This window comes from Eptesicus fuscus, chromosome 4 (assembly GCF_027574615.1).
Source record: "Eptesicus fuscus isolate TK198812 chromosome 4, DD_ASM_mEF_20220401, whole genome shotgun sequence".
NCBI classification, from domain to species: Eukaryota; Metazoa; Chordata; class Mammalia; order Chiroptera; family Vespertilionidae; genus Eptesicus; species Eptesicus fuscus.
In genome coordinates this window covers 7,080,189-7,104,204 of record NC_072476.1, presented here as the reverse complement: position 1 = coordinate 7,104,204, position 24,016 = coordinate 7,080,189, and the positions used below count along the sequence as shown (strand labels likewise).

The 24,016-nt window shown below is 53.6% G+C and overlaps 1 protein-coding gene and 1 long non-coding RNA gene across 5 annotated transcripts; one reads left to right on the top strand and one right to left on the bottom strand.

Annotated features, from left to right (window-relative positions):
• Window positions 1-2,874: 2,874 nt before the first annotated feature.
• On the top strand, window positions 2,875-23,285 carry FBXL19 (F-box and leucine rich repeat protein 19). Of its 4 annotated transcripts, none has more exons than XM_008152805.3 (11): window positions 2,875-3,466; window positions 4,697-4,897; window positions 6,284-6,427; window positions 6,547-6,633; window positions 6,719-6,937; window positions 7,408-7,440; window positions 8,647-9,158; window positions 17,179-17,342; window positions 17,433-17,594; window positions 22,484-22,702; window positions 22,811-23,285. In XM_008152805.3, exons 2-11 carry the CDS (start codon window positions 4,721-4,723, stop codon window positions 22,987-22,989), a joined length of 1,896 nt encoding a protein of 631 aa, XP_008151027.1. In that variant the 5' UTR covers window positions 2,875-3,466; window positions 4,697-4,720; the 3' UTR covers window positions 22,990-23,285. The 4 variants fall into 4 exon arrangements, 3 of the variants coding, with proteins under 3 accessions (XP_008151027.1, XP_027983273.1, XP_027983274.1); XM_028127472.2 differs by having other exon boundaries at window positions 7,408-7,569; XR_008555740.1 differs by lacking the exon at window positions 22,811-23,285 and having other exon boundaries at window positions 7,408-7,569; window positions 17,441-17,594; window positions 22,484-22,641.
• On the bottom strand, window positions 9,845-16,430 carry LOC129148777 (uncharacterized). Its single transcript, XR_008555741.1, has 2 exons — window positions 16,344-16,430; window positions 9,845-10,283 (listed from the first exon to the last, which is right to left on the bottom strand). It is a non-coding gene; the product is annotated as an uncharacterized LOC129148777 (long non-coding RNA).
• Window positions 23,286-24,016: the final 731 nt, after the last annotated feature.

Genomic DNA, 24,016 nt, shown 5'->3' with positions numbered 1-24,016 from the left:
CTAGCTCATAGCATTCTTATGAGGATCAAATGAGGTGCTGAACGCACTTAACATGTGAGCTGGACTTCTCATGAAACTTATACTCTAGTACCGTGGTCGGCAAACTGCGGCTCGCAAGCCACATGCGGCTCTTTGGCCCCTTGAGTGTGGCTCTTCCACAAAATACCACGGCCTGGGAGAGTCTATTTTGAAGATGTGGTGTTAGAAGAAGTTTAAGTTTAAAAAATTTGGCTCTCAAAAGAAATCTCAGTCGTCGTACTGTTGATACTTGGCTCTGTGGACTAATGAGTTTGCCGACCACTGGGCTAGTAGAAGAGTCAATAAGTGAATCTCAAATGGGAATTACAGGAAGGCTTCATGGGGACCGTGGCATTTAAACAGAGACCTGAAGGGTGAGTAATTAATCAAGTGGAGAAGTGGAACAGGAGGAGGGGAAGGGCATAACAGGCAGAGGGAACAGTTCCCAAGCTTTCCTCAAGTAATCGTGCAAGCCGAAGCTAAAACAATGAGGACACAGAGGAGACAATCCTTCGACAGCCAAGGATTTCCTGACTGATAAACGTGAGCTAGAAGGAGCCTCAGTTCAGTCCCTGCAAACTTAGGATTTCACACCTTACTGGCCAGCGGTTAACTTTCTCTGACAGAGAAACCAGACCCATCAAGTCTTTCGCAGGACCCTTTTCCAGGTAGAAAAGGCAGGTAAGAAGGCACTGAGGTGGAAAGCAGTTCCGTTTGCTTTGGCAGCTGAGGTTAGGAGGATCCCTCCAAGCTGGCTGGAGAGGAGGCTGGGCAGTATGCAGCGCCTACCACCTCGGATTGCAGTAGGACCTCAGTCAAGTGGAGAATGGGCGCCCCCTAGGAGCAGTGCTCGGTAGTGGACGCTGGAGGACCAGACTGAGGAGGGGGTGAGGGGAGAGAATGAAGTTCAATTGGGAATAGCCTGCCCACCAGGAGCGAACTTCTAGCATGATGGATTCCTGGGATCCCAGAACAACTGGGCTAAAACGGAGCTTGAAAAGGGGACTACCAATACGTGCCCCATGTCAGGCCCTGAGCTGGGAACTTTCGTGACCATTGTCTTTACACTCCTAACTCTGCTTGGAGGTAGGTATCATTATCCCCATTTTTCAGATGTGAAAACCGAGATTTGGTGACTTCCGAAGGAGGGGCGGGGATTTTGCATGATCTCTGAGCCTTTTCCCTGGAACCCTCACGACCTGATTGATTCCCTGTGGTCTGCGGGAACAAGCATCGGATATGAGGTGTACAAGCTTCCCAAGGGTCAACAGCGTGACGGTGCTTTCGGCCTGAACCACCCCTCCTCTGTCGCGACAATACTCATTTGCTTTCCTTTAAGAGCCGCCCCAGAAATATTCAGTCCTCGCCACACGGGGAGGCGGACATGATATATTCTTGGATTGCCCATACTTCTTTCTCCCTCGCCTGCACTGATCCCCACTAGTGACATAAATCCTCCCCCTCCACTAACGAGGGAAGGCGTGGGACTACATTTCCCGGCAGATCTCCGAGAAGGGGGTAGCGGAGAGAGCACAACTCCAGGTTCCCGTTCGCTCGCAGCTCAATGCACTGGCCTACTGCCCACGTCCTTTCTCTATAGAAGCCAAAGGACTACGTCCCCCAGCAGGCCTTGCCACAAAGGGCGAGCGGTAAGCCGCCATCTTTACTGTAGTCCTTTTCCCGGTTTTCGCAGGGAGTAGCCTTAGGGCGTAGACTACAAATCCCAGGTCGTCGTCTCCCCTTCCCTTCGGCCGCCATTTTTGCAGACAGTCCCCGCCCCTTTTTATTTCCATTGTCTCGACCGAAGATAATAGAAGAGACGGGAAGACTGCAACTCCCGCCAGGCTCTGCGCCTCCGGGAGGGGGATTTCGATGTTACAGGCGGGCGAGGTGCTCAAGGTGGTAGAATGAGGCGACGGGAAGAGGCTAGGTAACCTGCCATCTTTGTGGTAGTCTCCTTAACCTCCCAGTTTCGTCATTCTTAAGGAACACTAGCAACCTAGGAAAACTACTATTCCCATCGCACCTCATGAGATCGACTACTAGTCAGGTTGTACGCCCCTCTTCAGCCATCTTGTTTGTAGTCCTCGTTCCTTTTCACCTTTCCATTGTTCCTGAGAAGTAGAAATGGCAGCGGGAAGGCAGCAGATGGACTGCGACTCCCGTCAGGTACCACACACGCGGAGGGTTGTGGACAGGAGGGCGTGTGAGTGCCTGGGAAGGAGGTCGGGCCGGGGAAGAAGGCCATCTTGTTTGTAGTCATCGTTCCCACTCCATCTGTATGCTCTGCAACGGGGAGCCTTCGGGCAACCGGACTATAACTCCCGGCATCCTCAGCTCTCAGTTTGGCACGCCCTCCGCCATCTTGTTTGTAGTCCCCGTTAGCCCCAGCGCCCCATTGTTCCCACGGTAGCACCAGTGCCCGCAGGACTACGACTTCCGTCGTTCCCTGCGCGTGCTCGTCCCGGCAAGTGGAGTGGTGAGGGAAGGAGGAGGCAGGGGGCGGGGTTCCTCTGGGAGAAGGAGGGAGTAAGGAGGAGGAGGAGGAGGGAAGGAGGAGGGACGGGAGGGGGAAGAGAGGAGGAAGGAGGAAGGAGCTCTGGAGGGATGAGAGAGGCGGCCAGGGCCCCGGGCCGAAGCTGCGCGGGGCCGGGGGACCAAGGGGGCTGAGGCACCCCGATTGTCCCCTCCCCCTTTCCCTACCTCCTTCCATCCTTTCCTTCCAACCTTCTGCTTGAGGAAGGGGATTTATTCAAATTTTATTTAAATCCCTATCTCTGGAGGGTCGCGCGCTGGGGGGAGGGGGAAAGGGCGGGGGCGTACGCAGGCTGGGGGGGGCGGGGCCGGAGCAGCTTCCTTCACCCCCCTCGATTCGCCAGATAGTGGTAGGGCAGGGGGCCGCAGTCTAGGGGAGGACCCAGGGGAGGGGGGCAGGTTACAGGGACCCCCCCCTCCCCGGGAACCGGTGGTGGGCGGGGCTTGAACCCCGGAAACGGTGGGGGGTCCCAGGCCGGGCCCTAGACCCCTGGGCAGTGGGGGCCGGGAAGGGGCCAGTTAAAGGGTCGGGGGCGCTGGGGAGAGAAGGGGGAGGGGAGCTGAGACTCGGACCCCGGACTGAGTGGGGCCCGGGCAGAAGCTGAGCACCCTGCGCCCGAGGAGCCCCCGTTGGCCTGGGGGGGCTGAGGGACTGAGCCCCCCAGAGCAGGACCTCCCCCTGGAAGGGCCGCGCCGCAGCCCGTGGGAGGGCCTCGCCCCCGGCGCCCCCCATCTCCACTCGCCGCCGTCCCGGCCTCCGCCGGAGGGAGGGGCCGAGCGCCCTCGGGGGGCCGTGGACCCCGGCGTTCTGAGCGTTCCGCGCCCCGCGCCGCCCGGCCCCCCCGCCGCCGATGGCCGCCGACCCGCCGGGAGCTGCCGAGAAGGGAGAGATGGCTCCCGGGACACGTGTGAGGTGGGTTCGTGCGGCTCCTCCTCACCCCCAGACCTGGGCAGCTCCCACTCCCATTCATCCTCAGCCCGGCCTCTCTCTCCCTTCCCCGCCCCCAGCCTCACCCTCTCTTTGCTCCCAACTCCTCATCTCCAGCCCTTCATCCTGCTACCTCTCAACCCCGGGAGCTGGCCTTCCCTCCTCGATGCTGCTTCCCCTTGCAGACCCCCATCCCTGCCGCAGTTGCCGCCCTCTAGGCCCCTCCCCTGGAGCGCTGGAGGGCCCCTTCCCCACCCCCATAGATGGGTCTGGAAGTCCCTGGAAAGGGGGAAGCTGGGGTAAGACCGGGGCCAGGAAGAGACCCTCCAGGCCTGCTGGGATCTCGGAGGGTTTGGTTTCCATGGGAAGGACAGCCCAAGGGATTCTAGACAATTAGGGGAGGAAAGCTGCCTGGGAAGCTGGGCTTGGGGCACATGGAGGCGCCCCCCCTGTGTTCTGTGAAGATGTCAGGCTGGGTTCTAGAGTCCCAGGGAATCCAGGAGGTCGCCCAGGTTGACTGAGAAATACAAAAGGAGGGTGTCTTAGAGCAGAGGGCGCTCTGGGGGAGCTAAGGAATTGAGATCTTGGGGGAAGGAGGGTCTCAGAGCCCTGGAAGTTGGGCAGCAGAGTGAATCTTTAGGGATTTGGGGGGCAAGGATCCCATTGGATCTGGTTTTGGGGGACGAGAAATTGGGTGGTCATTGTATGAGAGGAGAGAGAGGAGGGAGAAAGAAAGGTCTGGCGCTTCCATCTAAGAATCCGGGTGCCTCGGAGGTAAACGTGGAGAATTTCAGGTGGGGGAGAGCTCGGGGTATAGTACATTGGGGAACGGGAAAAGTTGGGACCTCCTAATGCAACTCCACAGACAAGGAGCCCCTGGCTTTCCCAGGAGCTTTGAGGTGGGGGTGTCAGTGGGGAGGCCCCTTCCCTCGTCCTCCTTGGGCGAGTCAAGGAGGCGGTGAGGAAGCCTTAGAGGAGGCAGAGGTGAGGAAGCCAGTTCTCAGGCTCCCAGAGGCGCCAGGTGAGCTGCTTGGGAGAGGTAGGCCCCCAGAGAGTGGCTCCCCCTACGCCCTGCAGGAGGGGTGACCTCCATGTTCCTTGGCTCCCTGGGGAGGAGGGTGAGTTCTTGCTGCCTAGAAAAGGAGGGAGCTGTCAGGAGTTTCCCCGCTCAGGGCTCCCGTGGGCCCACCTGACCCTGTCACCATTCCCCCACAGCCCTCGGCGTTGCTGACGCCCCCAATGTCGTCGAGCAGCCGGGGGCCGGGGGCCGGAGCGCGCCGACGCCGAACCCGCTGCCGCCGCTGCCGGGCCTGTGTGCGAACTGAGTGCGGGGACTGCCACTTCTGCCGAGACATGAAGAAGTTCGGGGGGCCCGGGCGCATGAAGCAGTCGTGCCTGCTCCGGCAGTGCACTGCCGTGAGTTCTGCCCCGCTCTGGGCTCTGGGCGCCCTTCCCCGGGGGGCCTAAGTGCCTTCTGGGGTGGCTGGTAGCTCCTTCCTGGGGTTTACTGTAGAGTTGCTGTTCGTTCGCTCATTCATTCACTGGTTTGTTCAGATGTCCATCGGGCCCGTTTCCCCCCCTCAGCTCCAAGCTGAGGGCGATGTTAGGTCACAGAAGAATCTAACCCAGTCTCTACCGTCATACTTGCCCCAACTTTCAGAGGCACAGACAGATAGAAAACCTGGCCCCTCGCATCCCACTGCTTAGAGGTATCTGTGCACAGTGGCTGCCCTGAGCTAGCCCCTGTGAATAGGTCTTACTTAGCCTTCTTTGGCCTCTTCCTCACCTGCCAGAGGGGCCTTGGATTTGAGGCTGAGCTTACCCTTTGTGTGACCTTGAGCAAATCACTGAATCCCAAAGGTACTGTCTCTGCAAAATGTTTCTTTTGCTGAGTTGTAAACAATAGCACAGATATGCAAGGCCCAGCACACAGTAGGTTTCTGAGGAACACAGGTTTCTTCTCAGCTGTCCGCATCCTTTGAGCTTCCCAGGGCTCCAGAGAGCGGCCCGTCCCCTGCAGCCATGGGCCTCCAGTAGCATCCTGTGTCCCCCTCCCCACACCATCACTTCCTTTTCCCTCCACGACTCTTTACTGCTTGGTCTCTCCACCCACCGCCCCTCTCTTCTCCTTGTCCCCCAGCCCTTGCCCACTTTCTTGTTCCTTCTTCCCCCTACCTGCTTCTTCCTTGAGCCTGTCTCACAACCTTTTCCCCAATATGACTCAGTATTACCACTGTCCTCCCCAAAGTCCTCTTATCTGAAGGCTCTTCCCTTTTCCTGAAGACCAACCTTTGGTGTTCCCAGGGGTCTTGCCCAAACCTGATTCATTGTGAGCTCCAGAGCAACGCTTAGGCTGCCACTGAGCAAACTCAGAATCATCCCAGGCTGCTGTCGCCTCCCCTCCAGCCCTCTCTCGGAGTATTAGTGCCATGTTTGCTTATGGTCTCCCTTTCTCACAAAGCCAGCAACAATTCCAGGGTCACACAGGCCCTGGGTCTAGCTGAACATTACAACAGTGAGAACAAGCGATGTAACAAATGCCCATCTTGCATTATCTCATTCTTAACGAGTTGTGCACAGGAAAAACTCCTAGCCCCATTTTACAAATGGAGAAACAGGAATGAGATTAAATCAGTTGCTCAAGGTCACACTGCCAAAAAAGAAGAAAGAAATTCAAGATTTGATCCAGCTTGGCCCAGAGGTTCTAAACCTCCTCCAGCAGCTGGCCAAGGCTCCCAGAAAGAAGGGTCTTCCCCTGTTGCTTGCTTTCGGGGTCCCTGATGCCCCTTCTCCCCCCAACAGCCCGTGCTCCCACACACAGCTGTGTGCCTCTTGTGTGGGGAGGCTGGGAAGGAGGACACAGTGGAGGGAGAGGAAGAAAAATTTGGTCTGAGCCTCATGGAGTGTACAATCTGCAACGAGATCGTCCACCCTGGCTGCCTGAAGGTGATGGCCCTGGGGAACCTGGCGTCTGGGAGGGGCACATGGCCAGGGAGCAAGGAGGTGGGGACACTGCCTCTGACTTGACTGATCCCCTATATCCATTCCCTGCCCTCTGCCCACAGATGGGGAAGGCTGAGGGTGTTATCAATGCGGAAATTCCTAACTGCTGGGAGTGCCCTCGCTGTACCCAGGAAGGCCGGACCAGCAAGGTAGGGGCAGGACTGGGCTGGGTGCTGGGCTCCCAGTGGGCTGGGGAGCTATGCAGAATCTCACCCCCAGCATTCATCTCCTCAGGATTCGGGTGAGGGACCAGGCCGCCGAAGGACTGACAACGGAGAGGAGGGTGCCAGCCTGGGGAGTGGATGGAAGCTGACGGAGGAGCCGCCACTTCCACCACCCCCACCCAGGCGCAAGGGCCCCCTGCCTGCTGGGCCCCCCCCAGAGGACGTGCCTGGGCCCCCCAAAAGAAAGGAGAGGGAGTCAGGGAATGAGCCCCCAACCCCAAAGAAAAAGGTGAGCCAGGGAGCATGCTCACTAGGTTCAGCCAAGGGAATCTGGGAGTGGTAGTCCTCTTCCTTTTTGGGGAGGGTGGGCCCTCCATGGGTTCCCTCAGGGATTGCTAGGAGATGTAATTCAGGAGGTGCTGGGGGAGGATGGGGAGGAGAGGTACAGGTGAGAGGGGCAGCTGGCACTGGGCAGTGAAGCGTTGGGAGCCCTGGGTACTTAGGGATTAGGGAAAGAGCATACTCAAAGCTGCTCCAGAGGAAGAAGGAGGGGCTGGAAAGGGCCTGAGGGGGAAGAAAGAGATGAGAGCATACTCACTGAGCCAAGACATTGGTTAGAAGGTGAGCATGCTCAGAATTCTCCTTGAGGTGGGGGCTTCTGGGAATTGTAGTCCAAGAGGAGGGCATGGATCTTAGTTGTGGACAATGAGGGCCTAAAGGGTCTCTCCCTTTCCCTATGTCTCCCTCTTTCCCTGGTAGGTGAAAGGAGGCCGGGAGAGGCACCTGAAGAAGGTGGGTGGAGACGCCTGCCTCCTCCGAGGATCGGACCCAGGCGGCCAAGGCCTTCTGCCCCCCAGGGTTCTGAATCCAAGCCAAGCTTTCTCGTCCTGCCACCCTGGGCTCCCTCCCGAACACTGGGAGGTGTGCCGGGGACCTCCTCCCTCCCTGTCCCATCTTTCCCTGCCCCACCCTCCACCCTGGAGACAGATCTGTGTTTTCCTGCTCACCTTGTCCTGCCCCTGCTCCACTTGGCCACGATGGGCATGTGGACCCTGGGAAGAGTGGAGGCGGGGAGTGGGTTGGGGCCAGGGCCACAGGAGCCCCTGACTTTCCAAGAACCCTCAGGGTATTATCTGACCCTTTTACATCATTTTTCCAAATCTTAAAGGGGAAAGAACTGAGTCCAAATCTCTGCCTGCTGACTCCGTGTGGTCTTGGCAGTTTGTCAGCTGCTCTGAGCCTCAGTTTTCTCATTTGGGAAATCTACCTTCCTTATCTACTTATCCCACTACTTAAATCTACTGAAAGTAAATGGGCTTTGTAAATTATAAAACTTACCTAGATTCGAGGAAAATGAGGTCCAGAGAGGTTAAAAGACTGGCCTAAGGTCATACAGCAAAGCAAGGAATCAGATGTCACTTTGCATGGACACACTAAATCTGCCTGATTGCATTCAAATCCCACCTCTGCCATTTGTCACTTGGGCGCTTAATCTCTCTGAGCCCATTTGCCTCATGTCTAAAAAGAGTGACCCAGGTTGCCACTCCATTCAAGCACTGTGAGGATGTGACGAGTCAGCGAGTGTGGGATGCTCTGCCTAGGGCCAGGTGGTCTTTGTTATTCTCACATCCTTGACCGGACACTTGGAATGGTCTAGTCCAGTGTCCCACGTTGTAGATGGTGAGACAGGGGCTTCCCAAGGTCACACAGATGGCCAAGCCAATACTCAGATCTGGACTGTGTTTTCGTAGCATGCTGCTTGTGGAAATTCATGAGCTACTGGAACCCATAAGGCATTTAATTCTTTGAATCAGTGCCTTCATGTGACAGATAAGGAATGTGAAGTTCAGGCATGGCTTGGGCAATGCCTCACGTCGCTCAGAGCCAGGGCTGGATCAGGACTATCCCTTGGACTGTGCATCCCCTGGTGACTCCTCAAGGGCAGGGGGGTGGGAAAGTATGTGTCGGACCCTAGAGCAGTCTCCTCTCTTTCTGCAGAAACCAAAGCCACCTTTGGCCTCTGCTGAGGGCCCAGCGGTGCCATCCCCATCACCACAGAGGGAGAAGTTAGAGCGTTTCAAGCGGATGTGCCAGCTGCTAGAGCGGGTGCCTGACACCTCCTCGTCCTCCTCGGACTCAGACTCAGACTCCGACTCATCAGGCACATCCCTGAGTGAGGATGAGGCCCCTGGCGAGGCCCGAAATGGGCGACGGCCAGCCAGGGGCAGCTCAGGCGAGAAAGAGAACCGCGGGGGGCGACGGGCTGTACGCCCTGGCAGTGGGGGGCCCCTCCTCAGTTGGCCCTTGGGCCCTGCCCCACCACCCCGGCCCCCACAGCTGGAGCGTCATGTGGTACGGCCCCCACCTCGAAGTCCTGAGCCCGACACACTGCCTTTGGCTGCTGGATCCGACCACCCTCTGCCCCGTGCTGCCTGGCTTCGTGTCTTCCAGCACCTTGGGCCCCGAGAGCTGTGCATCTGCATGCGCGTCTGCCGGACTTGGAGCCGCTGGTGAGTGGCCTGCACAGGCCTAGGTTCTATTGCTGACACCCTCCTCACTTTCTGGGTGACTTGTCGCCTGTTCCTCCTCCTCCCTCCCTGGTCAGTTATTTCTGTAGCGTGAGCACACTACAGCATGGTACTTCTGCATTTACTGTGCGCAGACTGCTTTCTGTTTTTGAGCTCATTTAATCCTCATAACGACTTTGTGAGGTAGGTACTATTACTCCCCTTTACAGATGAAGCTGAGGTCAAGGTCATGTGGAGAGGAAGCAATAGAACCAGGAATTTGAACCCAGCCCCTCTTGTTCCCGAATCTTTCCTCTTAACAGTATAATTTATGAGTGTTTAGTATGTGCCAAGCATAGTGCTCACTGCTGTACATGCATCATCTCGTTTGCTTTTCACACTTCCTCTTCTGAGGACAATCTTACCTTTTTCATTTACACATAAGAAAGCTCTTTGCTGAGATGGGCCCTGCCTTCTCACAAGCAGCCATACTTGGGCCTCCTGACCCTAAGTAACGTCTTCATGCCCCAGAGCCGCTACCAGCTCCCTCTGCCTGTCCTCCCCCATCTCCCCACTGCTTCCTGAACCTTGTTTATTCAGAAATCTCCCTCAGCTTCCCAAACCCCTGGTCTTCCTCCCCCAATCAAACTCTCGGAACACTCTGTTCCCCTCACAGCTCATAGAGGGGCTGAGCCTTCATTCATTTATTCATTTTCATGTTCCAATCAGTTTCTGGGGTGGTGCAGATACTGTGTCTGTTTTATCTTCATGTTCCCAGCACGGGACAAAGGGCAGTATAGATGCTCAAGAAATATTTTATTCCATGAGAAAATTCAGGCTCTTTCTCAAGCACTTACTGTGGACTAGACACCCTGTTGGCCACTTTGCAAAAGTTAGCTGGTTTTTCCCCATGATAGCAGCCCTGTGAGGGAATGCGGGACTCCTGAAGTCACAGTACAAGCTAGTGGCTGAACTCAAACTCTGATCCTTTTCCTGTGGATTCTGCGTGCTAGTGCGTGCCTACTGGTCTCTGGAGGTCAGTGCCTGTGCTTCAGTCTGACTCTTCCTCTCAGGAGCTGTCTGCCGTTGGGCCAGTTTCTTAACTGCTTCTGGCCTCATTTTCTTCATCTGTTAAACCAGGAGGACCAAAACATTTACTTCAGAGTTGTTGGTGTGGTGTGTTGTTTTTCATTTAACTTATTGTGTTGACATGGATTAGTAAAATTATGTAGGTTTCAGGGGTGCAGTTCCATACTGCATTGTCTGTATACCTCATAGTGTTTTTGTAGCTGAGGGCAGTACGTGGGAAAAAGAAACTACTCGATGCCTTAACCATAATCATTATTATTCACTCAGTTAAAGTGATTACTGAAAGCACAGACTTCCACATCCTCAGAACACAGATCTGTGTCCTCAGAACATAGCTCCACGGCAGCCTGCAACACAGAAGCAGATAGTTACAGCAGCTGCTGGAGGTGACCACCGGCCTCATGTAATAGCTGAGGAAGTGTTTGCTGAGGCCTCTTCAGCAAGGCCAGCCCTGTGCTTGTACATGGGAATCAGAACTGAGGAGGACTTGGTTTCGGCCTCAAGGAGAGACGTGTGACCAGAGGTAGAGAGAGGCTGGACTGCACAGTGGTGTCCAGCGTGGGCCCTGGAGTTTGGTCCTTATGTGTTTCATCAGCTGTGACTCCGGCACTTCCTGGGTGTATGGCCATGGTTGGACAGTTATACCTACCAAGCCTCAGTGTTCTCATCCACTATCTGGAGTTCAAATTAATACTTTGTGGGGATTAAGTGAGATGGTTCTTGCAAAGTACTTAGCGTAGTTCCTGGAGGGTACCAAATACTCAATAAAACGGTGGTTTTCCATACGAAGAGGAGGGTAGGGCAGAGCAGGGGCCCGGGGGGCACAATGGGAACACTCAGAAGGCTCTGTAAGGCCTGGGGGCAGAAGCAGGGGCAGGGAATGGAGAGAAGTGACTCAGGTTGAGAACTTATTTAAGAAGCAGAAGAGCTCTGGCTGGTTTGGCTCAGTGGGTAGATCGTGGGCCTGCAAACTGAAGGGTCCTGGGTTCGATTCCGGCCACGGGGATTGCAGGTTCGATTCCCAGTAGGGACACGCATGAGGCAGCCGATCAATGATTCTCTCTCATCATTGATATTTCTATTTCTCTCCCCTCTCCCTTCCTCTCTGAAATCAATAAAGATATATTTTTAAAAAACAAAAACAGCCGAAACCGGTTTGGCTCAGTGGATAGAGCGTCGGCCTGTGGACTGAAAGGTCCCAGGTTCGATTCCGGTCAAGGGCATGTACCTTGGTTGCGGGCACGTCCCCAGTGGGGGGTGTGCAGGAGGCAGCTGATCGATGTTTCTCTCTCATCGATGTTTCTAGCTCTCTATCCCTCTACCTTCCTCTCTGTTAAAAAAATCAATAAAACATATTAAAAAAACAACAACAAAAAACACACACCAAAAACAGAAGAGCTTGGATTTGGTGACTAAGTGGCTATGGGGCCGCGGGTGACTCAAACGAGTTTCTGGCCCACAGGCCTGGGTGGGCACGGTGCCGGTCCTCACGCTGGGGAATACCAAAGGAAGAGAGGCAAGTTCTAGGGGAAAGGGAAGCACGCAGATTTGACACGTGTGGTCTGGAAGGTTTGTGGGCCAGTCGGAGCTAGCGGGGAAACAGCTGGATGCTGCAGTCTGAGGCTCAGGAGAAAGGTCCGAGTTTAGAAACTAGGGACACAGCAGTGAACAAACAGGCAGTTGCAGGTTGTCCTGTCTGGTGGCTTCTGTCTTCTCTTGGAACTAGAAGGCAAAGCGATTTATTAAGAGAAAGATCCCAGTTTGGGGGTTTTTAATCTGTAGATACCAGCTTCACGGAAGAAAGCAGAAGACAGTGTCAGTATGGGTGAGTTAGAGAAAAGGCAGCCAGAGACTTGGAGGAAATCAGGGTGGAGCTGTGCTCTGAGGGAGGGAGACTGAGGAAGGAGCGAGTGGTGAACAGTGTTGGATGTTGGCAAAAGGAGATCAAGGACCAGAGTGGCGGTTGGATTTTGCTACAAGGAGGCCTTGGTGTCCTTGGCTGTGCTACATGGGGGTGGGGAGACGGAAGCCAGGTCACATAGGGTCAAGGCCAGGACTTGCTGCTGTACCTGGTTTCTAAAATGGTACCTGGCATACAGCCGGTACTAAGAAAATGTTCATCGAGTGAATGAGTGACAGTGAGGAAATGAGGACGGAGTGTAGAAGGAGGTAGTGAGAGAGATTTGTAGTGGGGAGCAGGACGCTGCAGGCTTTCCTCTCTGTGACTTCTATCTTTTCTCGGAACTGGGAGGCGAAGTGATCTGTCAAGAGTGAGGGGAAGCCCTGGCAGGGTAGTAGCTCAGTTGGTTAGAGTTGTTCTGATATGCCAAGGTTTTGGGTTCGATCTCTGACCAGGGCACATACAGGAAGCAACCAATGAATGCATAAATAAATTGATCTCTCAAATCAATTTTTAAAAAGGGAGGGGAGAGAAGGCAGGCAGAAGTGTCGAAGTTGTTGAGTTTCAGGGAAGAGGGGTGGGACTTTGGAGGACATGGGCAGAGAGAGTGGCAAGGAAGGGACTGGAACACAGGGTCGAGGCCAGCAGGGGTTGGAAGCAGAGGCTTAGCGATGGACAGATTGGAGGACAACAGAAGCATCAGGGAACCGAGAGCTGAGAGGGAAGAACTGGCTTTGGCTGGAGACCAGGAGGCTGTTGAGCTCCTAACAGGTGGCCGTTTGGGCTGCTCCATCTCTGTGTCCCCAAAGGGCCTCTGCAAGGGGAGGTTTAGGACTACATTTTAGGACTTTGGAGGTGGGCTTAGTAGGGGATGACTCGGGGTAGCTGGAGTTAAGGGTAAAGTGAATGGTTTAGAGAACTTGAACATCAAGCCTTGACCCCCCTGGATGATGGCATGCTTTAGTCCCTGAAGAGTTCTTCCTGCTTTTGGCCTTAGCCTTACTCCCCAGCTTAGAAAGAACCCGTCATGGCCCCCTGTTGCCTCACGAGCTCCCGCAGTCCTAACGGACATGGACAGTGCCCCGGTGACTGCACCGAACACCTCCCCTGTACTGTCTCTTCGTCTTTGCAGCAAACCTTGGAATTAAGTGTTGCATTTAATTCCGTTTATAGTTTGGAGAATGGCCCAAAGAGGGCAAGTGACTTGTCTAAGGTCACACAAAGCACAGAGGTGGCAGAGCTGGGATTTAGATACCCATGCCCTTCACCTCTGAGCTCTGTGGCCACAGCAATTCAGCCTGGCATTCTAGCCTTTCTTTTAAAAAAATGTTTTTTTTAATTCTGTTTATTTATTTACTTATTTATATCCTCACCCGAGGATATTTTTAAATTGATTTTAAAGATAGAGGGGGGGGGAGAGAGAGAGAGAGAGCGAGAGAGAGAGCGCGCGCGAGCATTGATCGGCTGCCTCCCTCATGCACCCTAACCGGGGACCGAACCCTCGACCCTTTGGTGCATGGAACAACACTCCAACCAACTGAGCAACACTGGCCAGGGCCATTCTAGTCCTTCTTGACATGTCACCCCTACCCTAGGCCCCCTCTGTAGCCTCAGCCTCTGTCTCTTCCCCACTCACCAGAGCTCAGGCTCCCGATCCAACCAGCTTGGTTTAAGCCCTGGCTCTGCTACCATTTAGTAGCTGTGATACCTTGAACAAGTTTCTTAACCTCTCTGAGCCTCATTTCTCTTTAAAAAGGTGATGATAATAATATTTACCTGCTAGGGCTATTGTGAGGTTAAATGTTTAATACATACAACAGTACCTGGCACATAGTAAACCCTTGATAAATAGTAGTTATTAGTGCTATAGTCATCATCATCATCATTCTTATTATTAAGAGATGATGAATTGCCCTTTGTTCATGCTGGCTGAGCGTCTCTGAGCTCTCTGTGTTCTCTCTGGATCCTGGACCTGGGTACTAGTTCTTCCCCATCTGGAATGTACACTCTCTTCCTACCCACTCCTCACTGGAGTAATGACTGCTGTCCTTAAAATCTCATCAGGCATTGTCTCCCTGGGCGGCTCCCCTGTCTCAGTCTTCTCATCGACTCTTATCATGTTCTTTGTTGCTTCAGTTTCTGTGGACTGGCTGTGTCTCCCCCACTTTCTGACTGCTTTGTGCCCAGTGGAGGCTGGACACTAAGTATCAGTAGGACTCTCACTGACTGTTGGCTGCCGCTCTGAGATTCAAATCCAGTTTCCTGGTCACGCAAGAGCAAAGGGATCGATTAGCTTCAGGACAAGGAAAGTCAGGGGAGACTTCCTGGAAGAAGAGGCACTGGCGATGAGCCTTTAAGGATCTGGGTTGGTTGGCATTTCCAGCACAACATATGTGCCAAAATGTGTTGGCACCAGACAGCCTTGTGTGTCTGTAGGCAGGCTGATGGTGTGGCCTGGCTCTTGTGGAGTATGATACAGAACAATTGGGAGCCTATGTGTACCTCCAGGGGGAAAGGATTCCTTTCCAGCCATGGAAGATCCAGGAGGAGCTTTAAGGTGGTGGTCGCAGTTGAGCTGGGACTCAGGATTGGGTCAGAGTGGGTAGAGAGAGGTTTTGTGTTTGTTTGTTTGTTTGTTTGTTTTAAATATATTTTATTGATTTTTTACAGAGAGGAAGGGAGAGAGATAGAGAGTTAGAAACATCGATCAGCTGCCTCCTGCACACCTCCCACTGGGGATGTGCCCGCAACCAAGGTACGTGCCCTTGACTGGAATCGAACCCGGGACCCTTCAGTCAGCAGGCCGATGCTCTATCCACTGAGCCAAACTGGTGGATAGGGATTTTATTGAGTAAAGAGAAGGGGCAGGACCTAAGGACAGAAGTTGTGTTGAGGGTGGGGTTTTTGTTTTGTTCTTTTCCTTTTTAGAATTGGAGAGATTTGCTGAAACCAGTTTGGCTCAGTGGATAGAGCGTTGGCCTGCGGACTCAAGGGTCCCAGGTTCGATTCCGGTCAAGGGCATGTACCTTGGTTGCGGGCACATCCCCAGGATGTGCAAGAGGCAGCTGATCGATGTTTCTCTCTCATCGATGTTTCTAACTCTCTATTCCTCTCTCTTCCTCTCTGTAAAAAAATCAATAAAATATATATATTTTTTAAAAAATTGGAGAGATTTGCAAATGTTAGTGGTTGAGTGGATGGGAGCGGGAGCGGGAGAGGCTAGAATGCCAGAAGAGGAAGGAGTGGTAGGAGGTGATAGGTAGGGCAGGGAGGTGGAGTTGTTGGGATTGAAGCCTCAATGTCTGGGCCTCCAGCGTTCCCTAAAATGTCACCCAGGGGCTCTGAGGTATGCCTGGCAGTTTTAAGTGGCACAAAAAGGCTTCTTTTATTAATTTTGAAAAGGAGGTCTCTCCATTGTGTGCTATTGCATCTTTAGTACCTTTCTTATATTCATCTCCCTGTCTAACAGAAAGTCTTTATTTAGGTGTTAGACCAAAGCTACAGCGACACCCGGTTAGAATTTAATAACCCTGGTCTGTGTTCATTGTATTTATTTCTATGGTTAACACATTTATGTGAAACAGTGTTGGTTTTAAGTGCATAGAGGGGATCAATTTAAAGATAAATTCATGTTCTGCAGATAAGTGAATAGCAAATGACTGGGGTTGGAGAAAAAGCCCTTCAGAATTGGGGGGCAGGGGGAGATACAGCTTCCTGGGCCCTCTCCACCCCTGCCACTTCTGACACAGTTCATCTAACCCAGTGGGAAATTCCTGACATGCCCTCAAGAACTGCATTAAGAAGAGTTTTCAGCCCTAGCCGGTTTGGCTCAGTGGATAGAGCATTGGCCTGCAGACTAAAGGGTCCCAGGTTCGATTCTGGTCAAAGGCACATGCCTGGATTGTGGGCTCGATCCCCATTAGGGGGCGTGCAGGAGGCAGCCGATTAATAATTCTCTCTCATCATTGATGTTTCTATCTCTTTCTCCCTCTCCCTTTCTCTCTGAAATCAATAAAAAATATATATATATTTTTAAAAAAGTTTTCAAAGGGAGTCTCAAGGAACTCTTAGTGCACTGCAAAGTATTAATAGGTAACCTTGGTGGGGAAGGGTTCCCTGATAAAATAAGTTTGGGAAGCCCTTTTCCAAAGGGCATGTCAAGGCTGTCAGAAATGCTGGGATCGGGAAACCTGCTTTACCTTTGTTCAGACCTCATTCATCTTTGTGGCTTCAACACCTTGGACCTGCCAGGTCTTCCGTAAACATTGACTGGGTGAATAAATGAAAAGCTGTAAGGGAAGAGTGTTGTGAGCAGTGCTCATGGAAGCTTGGCCCCATTCGTTGCAACAGATAACCTGCTGTGCCATGGCACAGTGCTGGGTACTGGGGAACGGAGGGAAAAGGCCAGATGTGCCCTTGTGGAGCCTACATTGTAGTTCATGGGACACAATAGTCAAATACAGAGAGCAAAAGGGCTGTAAGGCAAGCCTTAGGCAGCTGGCCATCAGGATGGGGCTGACGTGGATCAAGAGCAGAAACTGGTAGAGGAGACGTGACCACAAGCCGACAACATAACTTAGTGAGCAGTCCCAGGTGGGGGCTGGGAGTGCCGAAGCTCCCTTTGGTGTTACAGCAACTATGGTATATAGGATGTTTGTGTGTGTCTTAAGCTGTAAGGTACGAACACCAGAATGACCTCATTTGCTCTTACAGCAGCCCTATGGGGCAGGCCAGTAAGGATCATTGTCTTCATTTTCTAAACTAGGCCTCTGAGGCGCAAGGAGGACGGACTTTGCCAGCAGGAAGACTATTTGAAAATTCTTAACTAAAATAGTTTTTAACTAAACTTGCATCTAGTTTAGTAATGGGTTTGAGCCCCAAACTCAATCCTCTTGGCCTGGGTCCTGGAGCTTCCTGCAGCCCCCTCCTCCCACCTTCTGTATGGATCGGGAGAAAACTGGGGTGTGCCATTGAGTGTGGGACGGGCTGTGAGCTCCGAGAGCTGAGGGCTGTCTACCCTCTTGTGGCTGCCAGGTGCTATGACAAGCGTCTGTGGCCTCGAATGGACCTGAGCCGGCGGAAGTCACTCACTCCCCCCATGCTTAGTGGTGTGGTTCGTCGCCAGCCCCGAGCCCTGGACCTCAGCTGGACAGGTGTCTCCAAGAAGCAACTCATGTGGCTTCTGAACCGACTGCAAGGTATGGCAAGGTGGTGAGGTTGGATAGACTGACTCGTGGGATAAGCCTGGCACAGAGCCCTCCTAGCACCAGCTTCCTAACTTCCCCCAGGCCTGCAGGAACTGGTGCTGTCTGGCTGCTCCTGGCTCTCTGTCTCTGCCCTGGGCTCAGCCCCACTGCCAGCCCTGCGGCTCCTGGACCTGCGCTGGATTGAGGATGTTAAAGACTCCCAGCTCCGAGAGCTGCTGCTGCCTCCGCCAGACACCAAACCAGGTGCAGCCTCCGTTGGCTCATTGTAGAACGGGTTGGGCAGGGTGGGGTTCTGAGGCCCATGCGAGGTTTAAAGGGTTTGGAGAAAGGATGGGAGACTTGAGTTTGAAAAGGAAGGCCTGCTTGGCCATTGTTCATTCATTCGCTCACCTGCTGTGTGCTGGGCCCTGTGATGGGAGGGGAGGGAAGAGGATGTAGTCCCTGGCCTCCAGGGGGAGATAATTATGGGATGAAGCACAATGGAGGACAGGAGGATGACACAGGATTCTGGGAAAAGCCAGGGGATCTAAGGGAAGCCGCTGGGTATGGTGGGCTCCACTGGACAGCCTTCTCCCAAGGGAGCAGTGGCTATTGCTAGCACTGGCAGTGGCCAGTCGCTTCTGTTTGTCCAGAGGAGCCAGGAATATATATTTTCTGTGGCATATCCTGGTTTCTAAACGATGGAAATTAATTCAGATTCTTTTAAAATTCACGTGTGGATCCAGTAAAAATATGGCTGAGCAATTTAGTCCCTAGACTCCCTTGCCCTGCAGTCAAAAGATACGGATTTTCCTAAGGGAAAAGAGCAGAAAGAGGGAGCCAGTTGACTTGGAAGTTTGCGTGGAGTGGTAGTATCATCTTCCCAGTCAGACCGGCCACCTCTTCACTGTGGGTCAGGCCCAGGTACCCTGCCAAGTAAATGCAGCTTTTATTGTTGAACACATTTTGGGCCTGGGCCTGGGCCTGGGCCTGGATAGGACCCTGGAGACCTCAGCCTGAATCAGCCTCATCCCCCACCCTGGTGGAACCCCAGTCATGCAGAGAGAGACTGACTCAGAAATAGAGAATTCTGTAGCATGATGTGGTAGGCTAAGGGCTGTTGGCGGGGGGCGGGGTGGTGAAGGAGCAATGCAAGAAGCCCTCCTTGAAAGGAACTAAACTGAGACCTGAAAGGGACCAGGTTTTTCCAAGGAGTTTGAGGCAGAATAAGTAGTTTTGTGGGGCAGGAGGCCCATATTGACTGAGGGGGATGCTGGGAGCTGAGGCTGGTCGGGTGAGCAGAGGTCTGGTCACCTTGGGGGTCATACAAGGTATGGGGTGGGGGTCCTGAGGCCTGGGGCCTCCTTGTCTAGCCAAGAGATAGGGTGCTTACAATAGCATCTTCTCTGGTCCACACTAGTCTGTTCTTCACACCAAAGTCAGGGGAACCATCCAGAAAGACAAATGTATCCATTTCACTCCTGTGCTGTAAACTCTTTTTTTGTTGCTTCCTGGTGTTCTTTGGATAAAGATCAGTGTTTTACTGTATTCACTAAGGCCTGCCATAGTCTGGTTCCTGCTCACCCATGAGGTTCCTGCATTTTAGCCACCTCAACCTCCTTGCCAAGTTCCCTCCAGCCCCAGGGCCTTTGCCTACTCTTCTCTGCCTAGAATGCTCTTATCTTCCTTCATCTAATTAACTCCTAATCACCTTTCAGGCTGCAACGTAAATGCCACTGCTTCCTAGAAGCCCTCCATGATTCTCTTCCCCATTGAAATCAGAGTCCCTCTTCAACTTTGAGAGAGTTCCCTCCCAGTATAGCAGTGTACTGTTGTGAAATGACCTGGTTAAAACCTTTCCTCTCACTAGGTTCTTAAGCTCTGTGAGGGCAAGGGCTATCTTGCTTTCACGGCTCTTCCATGGCTCCCATCTTCCCACCCTCCTCCCCCGCACCCCTGCACAGCAGCCTTGGAAAAGGAGTAGAGAAGCAGCTAGGATTCTTTGCATTTTCTGGATGAGGTCCCAGAGGTCCAGAGGGGTTGAGTGCTGCAAGTCACACAGGCAAAGCCAAACCAGAGCATTCACCCATTGCCCAGTCTTCCTGGACCTGGACCGAGCCAGGAAGGTTTGGGCTCGTGTACGGGTGGGCATTGGGAACACTGCATCCCACAAGGTGAGGAAGTGCTGGTTGGCTGGCAGACCGACCCCATCTCCTCCTGCCTGAATTCATCTCCGTTTCAGCGCCTTTAGCAGGAGCTTGTGAAGATGAGCCTTCCGGGCCCTCAGGCCCATTGTGCGTGTTGGAACTCTACACCTACTTTTCTGATCGTGGCTGCTGGTTTGTACAGCGTTCCTGGAGCAAAACTTAAAATTTCTACTTCTTGCTTTTGCCCCTGCTATTTTCTGTCTGGCCTGTTCTTCTCCCACCTCTCCACAGGGTTAGTCCTTGAAGGACCAGCTTGAATGCTGCCACCTCAGTGAAACCCTCACTGCTGCCTCCTTTTCCCTGTCAAGGCCAGCGTGCCCTCTTTCCTCTGCTTTCCTCTAGTGGCTTAAGCTGTGGCCCAAGGTTGATGGTATCTGTAATGTATTCCCTCTCTAAGCTCTCAGCTCCTCAAATGAAAAAAAGGAGCAGCTGGAGTTCAGAGCTTGCCAAGTCAGGTCCTCACAGAGGCAGCAAGTGATGAGATTGGTGCAGGACTTGAGAAAGTAGGCTCTAGCAGCCCATTCCCAGCCAATTGTCAGGTGAAAGGGTAGCCCAGTGATGTCAGATCTTACCATTTTCAAGGAAAAGCTCAATATCTAAATCGATATATATAAAAGCCAAGCAACCAGAACAACTGACACTGCGGCCGGCCAATCAGCGCAATGGGGGCGGGGGGGTGTGTGTTAAATGATGAAAATTATTTAACCCTCCCCCTGACCAGCCCCACCCCCGATTGCACCCTACCCCCATCAGGGACAGGGCTGGCCGGCCAACCTCACACGTCCCCTTCCCCACCTCCCCGCTCCCCCCTCCCCTCCCCCGCCCCGCTCTCCCTTCCCCCCCGCCCCCCCCCCCCCCCCGCCAGCCTGGCCCGATCGGGCTCACATGGGGGGAGCCAGCTGGACCCCACCTGTGCACAAATTCGTGCACCAGACCTCTAGTTTCTTTATAAAAATGTCCTTTGCCCTAGCTGGTTTGGCTCAGTGGATAGAGCATTGGCCTGTGGACTGAAGGGTCCTGGGTTTGATTCTGGTCAAGGGTACATGCCCAGGTTGCGGGCTCAATCTCCAGTAGGGGGCGTGCAGGAGGCATCCAGTCAATGATTCTCTCTCACCATTGATGTTTCTCTCTCTCCCTCTCCCTTCCTCTCTGAAATCAATTTTTTTAAAAAAACACCAAACATTAAATAAATAAATTAAATAAATAAATAAATATGTCCTTTAGGCCCAGCCCATGTGGCTTAGTGGTTGAGCATCGACCTGTGAACCAGGAGGTCATGGTTTGATTCCCAGTTGGCACATGCCCAGGTTTTGGGCTCGATCCCCAGGGCGGGGGGCGCATGCAGCCCATCAATGATTCTCTCTCATTGATGTTTCTATCTCTCCCTTTCACTTCCTCTCTGAAATCAACAAGAAAAAATATGTATTTTTTAAATGTCCTTTTGGTAGGCTTAGTCACTTAGAAAATTTTTAGCATACGCAGATTCCTTAAAACACTCGTGTAGGCTAGGTTCATGAGTTTGTGGCATCTGATCTAGGTTACCTAAGGGCTCTGCTGGTGCCGGGAGGTATATAGCATGGTGGTAGGTGTTTGGACTTGGAGCCACCAGGCCTGCTGTCCTGGCTTTGTTACTTCATAGTCATGTGACTTTGGACAGGTTGCTTAATGGTTTGAGCCTCCATTTTCTCACCGGTAAACAGGAATGATCATCAGAGAGCTTGTCTCCCAAGGCTGTGGTTCTTAAAGCATGGTCTCCAGAGCAGCAGCTTCAACATCACTTGCTAGAAAAATAAACTCTGAGGCCCCAACTTAGAGTACCTAAACTCTGGGGGTAGGGCCAGCAATCCATTTTAACTAGCCTTCCAAGGGACAGAGTTTGAGAGCCACTGGCCTAAGGGCAGGCAGCGTTCAGCCTGTGTCTGGCGCACAGTGAGTGCTCAATTAGTGGCTGCTGGTGCACCACAGGCGTTTAGTTTTTAAAAAACAAACAGAAACTGTAATGCCAGGAACATGGTAAATTCAGTAAAAGGGAAGCAGACCATGCGCTTTTGGGTGCAGAGTTGAGCAGTGTGAGCTCATGTACCCAGAGATAAAGGAAGAGACGGAGTAAGACCTGAAAGCCAGTGACACTGGCCAGGCAGAGGACAGCACAGGTGGCCACAAGGGGAGTGTCAGGGCAGGGCCACCTGGGGAATCGGTCCGGGTGTTTGGGGGTGAGGGAGAGGAGTGAAGAGCTGAGAAAGTGACAGGCCCTGTAGGGACTGCAGGGTTACACCAAGGAGATCGAACTTCTTTGAGGTGCTCTCGAGAGTTTTTAGCACAGAACGGATGTTGGCCCACTTGTATTTGAGAATGGCTCTCTTTGGATTCCGGAAGAAGAGGCGAGACGAGAGTGAATGAGGAGGTTGGGGCAGGAGTTGAGGCAAGAGTGGTGTCGACTCAGAGTGGTGGCAGGGGGGGTGGAGAGAAAGGGATCCAGTTGGTGACTTGACTAATCATGGAAGGAGATGGAAGTGGGAGAGCAGCCTAGAATGGCAGTCCTGGTAGGGATGTCATTTGTTAGATGAGTGACTATATATTGAGCACCTATGTCCCAATTGTTGGGGTTAAAGCAAGAACAAGACAAACAAAAATTCTTGCCTTCATGGAAGGAGAGAGAAAAAATATATATGCCAGATGGTGGGAAAGTGGGGGAAAATAATATTGTGGAATATTACAGTTTCAAGTGGAGTAATCATGGCAGGCCTCACTGAGGAGGCAGCGTGAGCAATGAACAGATGAGATGAGGACAAGAGCAAGCCACACAGCAAGCCCCAGCCGAGGCTCACATATAGTGGGAGCAGATTTGGGGGTGAGGAACACAGGGATGTAAACATAGCTGGCCTGGGGGCCTAGGTGCAGGAGTGGAAGCAGAGGGGTGTGCTCACCTTTCATCTGCCTGCCCAGGGCAAACGGAGAGCCGTGGGCGGCTGCAGGGGGTAGCAGAGCTGCGCTTGGCAGGCCTAGAGCTGACAGATGCCTCCCTGCGACTCCTGCTGCGCCACGCGCCCCAGCTGAGCGCCCTGGACCTCAGCCACTGCGCCCATGTCGGGGATCCCAGTGTTCATCTCCTCACGGCCCCCACCTCCCCACTTCGAGAGACCCTGGTACACCTCAATCTTGCTGGTAAGCATGTTCCCCTGTCTGTCCATCCTGCTAGCCTGTTGATTCCCATGACCAGTGCCTATGCCCTACTCACTTTCCTGGTGTTGGTTACCGTTACCCCATCCCCAGGTTGCCACCGCCTCACTGACCATTGCCTTCCGCTGTTCCGCCGCTGTCCTCGCCTACGCCGCCTAGACCTGCGCTCCTGCCGCCAGCTCTCACCTGAAGCTTGTGCCCGGCTGGCAGCTGCCGGGCCCCCTGGCCCCTTCCGCTGCCCAGAGGAGAAGTTGCTTCTCAAGGACAGCTAGTTGGGTGCCCCTCCCTACCCCCCGACTCTTCAGGAGCCTGGACCTCCGGCCTTCATTTCACTCCTGCCAGGAGGCCAGGTTACCCACCTCATGACTTGGGATTCCCGAGTTTTCCGACTTGGGATTCCTGCCCAGGGACTTGAGCCAGCCTCCCCACTCTGCCCCCTGCACTGATATTTCTGGGGGTCTCTTTCCCCTCCCCTCCCCCTTCCACCTGCTTCATTGTCCATCCCCTGGGGGGAGTGGGTCAGAGGTACTGGGGTTGCTGAGCCAAAGGGATGGTGGGCGGGGGGGTAAGGTGCAAGTCTGAGGGAGGGAGAATGGGGGAAACACATCTGCATCCAGGATACTGGGAGCCAGGGGCTGGGGAGGTGGAGGACGGGCTGGGGGAGGGGGGCAGCAAGCAGACCACCAGGGGTGCAGGGAACAGACCAGATACTTGGAGTTGGGAGGGAGGGGCAAAAAGGGAAACCAGAGGAGCCATTGGGAGTCCAGGTGTGAGAGGTGGGGATCCTCGGGGAACCAGGGAAAGCCAGGGCTAAGTGAGGGGTCGGGGGGAGCAGGTGTGGGGGCAGTAGCACTCCCTCAGGGGGTCACTCCTCCTCTTACTCCCCAGTTTCAGTTCCTTCCCCCAACCCCGACTCCTTGAAAGTCACTGACAATGGCAGCTATTGCGAGGAGTGGGGGCCAGCTGGCCTATCTGCTGTTCAGCGTGGCCCAGGGGAGTGGTGAGGGGTACCCCAGCCCCCTGCCTGCCTCCCCGTTCAATACTTGAACATTCATCTGTACTGAAGTGTTACTTGAACCTGGGGAATCTCGGACTTGGGGGAGCTGGAGTGTGAGGGCCGGACCGCTTGGACTGAGACTGGACCGGTGGGCGCTGCGCCACCACCAGGCTCTTTCTCGCTTTACTGTATTGAGCAGTTCCACCCCTCCTGACCTGAAGTGGAGTGGGGTGCCATCCCAGCGATGGGGAAGATGAGACTCCTTCAGTTTGGCTCTGCCCACTCATCGTCATGGAAACTTG